General features: G+C 32.7%; 1 protein-coding gene across 1 annotated transcript in view; it reads left to right on the top strand.

Moving 5' to 3' along the window:
• Nucleotides 1–212: 212 nt before the first annotated feature.
• Nucleotides 213–4,598, top strand: part of LOTGIDRAFT_153879 (hypothetical protein) — a gene marked incomplete at both ends in the record, with an annotated part of 9,577 nt that continues 5,191 nt past the window's right edge. Inside the window, 7 exons of the mRNA XM_009059878.1 lie at nucleotides 213–233; nucleotides 510–590; nucleotides 868–961; nucleotides 1,105–1,177; nucleotides 1,409–1,523; nucleotides 2,093–2,249; nucleotides 2,436–2,527. Of these exons, the coding sequence (XP_009058126.1) occupies nucleotides 213–233; nucleotides 510–590; nucleotides 868–961; nucleotides 1,105–1,177; nucleotides 1,409–1,523; nucleotides 2,093–2,249; nucleotides 2,436–2,527 (633 nt within the window). The remainder of the gene's footprint in view (nucleotides 234–509; nucleotides 591–867; nucleotides 962–1,104; nucleotides 1,178–1,408; nucleotides 1,524–2,092; nucleotides 2,250–2,435; nucleotides 2,528–4,598) is intronic.

The following is a 4,598-nucleotide window of genomic DNA, read 5'->3' as shown; positions in this document are numbered from 1 at the left end:
AAGTATAAAGGTAGCAAATACATAGAAATGTTTTGTATACCATGTATCTTGTTTGAAATTAGTTTGGCCAACTATTAGGTAGAGTAATGGTCAATTGCCTCTCTTTTTCTTAACTCTTGGCTGTTTTTTCCAGAGATGTAGACATTAAGTTGAACTACCCTGAACTCTTATTATTTTTATCATTTTACAGTTGAAAATGTTTCAAGTTCAAGATGTATAAGAATGATTATCAGGTAATATTTTATAGAGCAGAAGCTCCTGTTGTTGGAGGTGGCAATAGACTAAAACTCTTCTGAACTGTTCTGACTTAAATGATTAAAGTTGAACTTTTAAAACAATTTAATGGCAAGAAAGGTGAAACTGTGGAGGTAGAGGACATTGTATTTTAAAAGAAAGATTTTTTAATAATCACACCTTTCTCCATGCGCAAGAAGAAAATCAATCATGTTCCTTTTAGAAAAGTATGATAGGTCTTAAAAAATGTTGCACTGTATTTAATCATTATACAGGGTGGTCCATATTTTGAAATATTTAGTGCCCAAGGTAAAGATTCAACAAGTAATTGGAAAGTAACTGGTGGAGTCAAACGGGTAGGCTTTTTACTGTTGTCCATAGGCCTGTCATGGATAATACCAGTACACATTGTTATCATTGCATTAATGTCATATTTGAGCCTGCAAAAGCAAAGCAGATGGATTATTTGGACTCGATTTTAAAATTGATAATTTTTTGCGGCTGTACAATAATTGTATTCAATGTGATGGAGATGTTGAGCTCAGAATATTTGAATCTGTACAATCATTGTTTAAGTTAGTTTTGTAGCTCAAAATCAGAAATGACGATTCATATTCTATTTGGTGTTTTCAGATTTATGCGAAGGATGTGAAAAGTTTTGTGTATATATTAGAAGGAACACCAGCTGCTTGTAAAATATCTACACCTAAAGATTCCAAACAATCATGTAAGTTTCTAGACACATCTTGTTGAATGTTTTGATTACCATCCTGTTCAATTTTGAGGCTATTTGATCTGGTCATAAATGCCTACTGGGTGAAAATATGTAAGTGGTCAATATTTTTCATCAGTAAGATATTCTTTTTTTAGTGGCATTGGTGCAACATTTTTTAGTTTTTCAAGTTTATGTTAATAAAGGACAAGATTTTTCCATTCAGATTGGGTGAGTATTCAAAATATGATCCTTATGTTAAATGATTTTAAATGTTGGCATAATGTTCTTGAAGAACAGAGGTGCTTACATTTCAATTCTTCCCATTATGTACAAAATGAAAAGACTTTTGATTTCCATCTGTGATTGTTAGATGCATGACTTTGCATGCATTAGTCATGCAATACTAGAACCTATTTACTGACATTATATATATATAGCCTATACTTTGCTATTTTGTAGTTTAAATGATATTGGTAATAATAAAAGACGTTTATTTCTATCTACATCACAAAAAGAAACACAAGTAACTCCACTTCATGCTAAAATACCATTAACAGTATTAAAAAGATCAGTAGTAAGTAAAATTTTTTGATGACCTTTTTTATGTAAGTGAATTTTTGTCTCGACTAAAAACACTCATGCCCAGGAGATCTTTGATTTCTTGTTAGAACTAAATTATGGTGTTTTATATGCCATATTATGTAGGTTGACGTTGCATATAGGGATTTAAAGAGGTTCTCTAGCCTTTCATGTGTATCGGGTTGGTTACGAATTCTCTTGCAGTAGCTGTGTCATTTCCAGTTAACTCTTTCTGGAATTGTAGGAACCACAGGCATCAGACGAAGAATTGAAATGTCTCAAATAGATGTCAAAGGTTTCCTGAAAACACATAAAAAGGCTAGAATACCACTTTACAATCCCTTTAACAAGTGAAAAACACATCAATCTTGAGTTGTCAATGTTGTAAATGTATTAGTATGGTGGTAAACTGATGGGTGTTTTGTGAGGATTTCAATGATATAAATGGTTTTACTTTTTTTCTGAATAAATGTTTTATAAAAATGTCATTTTCGCATATCATACCCCTTTTCTGATGCTTGTAGTACCATTATATCTGTATATTTGATAATATGTATTTTGTAGTGGTTGAACCTATGTTTAGATATGATATCTCTGGTTGGAGATGTATGGAAAGGACAGACTTTCAGATCTATTGAAGATGTTTGTATATCTGCTAACTGTCATTTACGACGTATTTATACATTAAAATCTCAACCTCCTGACACCACAGATGATGAGGGTAGGTATATTTATTAACTTGAAACAACTTAGTCAGGAAAATATATTCACTTGATTTATTGAAAAATTATGTGAAGGAGATGCTCACATCATTGAGTAGTAAGTCATGGATAAACGTTGAAAAGAGAGGATTTAATTGTGTCTGTGTGAGTGTGTATTCACTCAATATGAAATTGTTTTGTTTCAGATGTTTATGGTTGTCATAGTAACAATGATATTATATTAGAAGCAATACCAAAACAGTGTTCTCTATCATCTGATTTATTATCCTTAACACAGGTAGGCTGAATTTCATATTGATACAGAAAATATATATATATTATGCATAGCAGTTACCATTTGCTATGAAATTATGTCCAGTTATTCATTGTCCATTGATTATATGTGTAGAATATTTGGTTGAAGTAAGAAAAAAAAAACAAGAATAACCTAATTAAAGTTCTCATCTACTAGATGCTTTGTGGCAAAACCAGTGGCAATACCTCGATGATTTGCTGTACCATTTTACGACTTGTGTAATAATCAGAAATATGGCTTTTCAGTGTCATCATATTATCTCACTCTCAACATTGGAAACCTCAGAAATGACAAAATTTTTAATGAAATGGATAATATTATATTTTTAACTTATAAATTCAAATACATACTAGAGCCACACGTGGCACAGAGTGGGACTTTGCAAATGTAGCAAAATGCAAAAGACCCTGAAAAAATCAACCTTCCACGATAATTAGATCAAGCGCAAGAACAGTCTAAAGTTGAGAAATTTTCCTTTTTTTTTAGAAGATTTTAATACCGGAAGTGGACGTCAGACCTCACAAATGAAAGTATCAGCAGATAGCCAAGGTCAATGACCTTTGAACTTGTAAAGGAGAAGGCCTTAAAAGGTCAAGATCAAGAGATATACGCCATTAAAATTTCAAATTGCTAACGACTATAAAACCAGGAGTTGACTTAGGACAGCAAATATAAAAGTATAAATAGATAGCCAATGCCAATGACGTTTGATCCTACAAAGGTCAAGGTCAACAAAGGTCAAGGTCAAAAATTGAAAATTTTGAATTTCCAAAACCTTTTCCTTTTTTTGAACTATGAAGCGGAAACAACCAAAATTCTAAGACAAAGTGGCTCAAAATATGAGGTAATTGTGTAAAAAGTTCCATTTTGAACAAATGTATACTTTGCGAGTTATGCCCCTGGCCAAAAATGTCAATAATGAGTAATTTAACCCGGAAGTGCCACGCCCAACTCAATTTTTTTTGAATAAGTTAATCAATATTCAAAATGTTACGTTATGTTCCAAATGTCAAGTTCCTACATAATAGAGGTCAAAAGATATAGGTCAACAAAAGTCAACAAGGGTCAAAATCGAAAAATGAAAATATCCAAATGTTAAAACCCGTTCCTTTTTTGAAACTATAAAGCTGAAACAACTGAGCTGTTAATACATACTGGCCAAAAGGAAGAGGTAATTGTGTGCAAAGTCTCTTTTTGAACAAACGCATCCTATGCGAGTTATGCCCCAGCCCCAAAATGTAAACAATTAGTAATTCAACCCGGATGTGCCACGCCCACATAAGTTTTTTTGTCATAGGTGAATTCATATTCAAAGTGTCTAGTTGTATTCCAAATATCACGATTCTACATCAAATAGATCATAAGATATACATACACCAAGCTCAAAAAGACGCAAATATTGTAAAAAAAACCTCAAATTTGAAAAAATCACGAATTTCAATTTTGCCTTAAAATAACGATTGTTATATATCTATGTAAAGTGCATGAGAAGCACATTAGGAAACCGAAAAAATTAACCCTGTAGGTTAATTAGGTCACGTGCTAGAGCAGTCCAAAGTTGCGAATTTGGCTTTTTACGGATAGCTATAAAACCGGAAGTACATGTCGGAGGTCAAAGGTCAAAGTATCAAATGATAGCCAAGGTCAATGACCTTTGACCCTATGAAGGTCAAGGTCATCAAAGGTCAAGGTCACATGGTGTGATCGTTTAAAGCTTTAAAAAATTTCAACCGGAAGTTGCAAAAAAGCAAAAGCGAAATTCAAAATTCGGCTCCCAATGTTTTTTGCGCAATCGATTGCAGAATACATTCACATCAAATTTGAGCATATCAACTTTTACCCTGAGGCCCCATTTTGAGTTTTACAAAAGTGTTTTTTTTCAATATGGCGGCCAAAGTATCACTTCCGGTCTGGATTTTATTTTAAAATCGGCCATAAAATTTTATTTGCCAAAGATCAGCCGAATTTTGTTGACCTACATAAATTACACCGGAAGTTATTCAACCGGAAGTAGATTTGAAGTTCAGTCGCTTTCCTGTGAAAATCAGAAATG

Source organism: Lottia gigantea, assembly GCF_000327385.1.
Source record: "Lottia gigantea unplaced genomic scaffold LOTGIsca_4, whole genome shotgun sequence".
NCBI classification, from domain to species: Eukaryota; Metazoa; Mollusca; class Gastropoda; family Lottiidae; genus Lottia; species Lottia gigantea.
The sequence above is the reverse complement of the archived record's forward strand: the minus strand, read 5'-3'. Positions and strand labels throughout refer to the sequence as shown.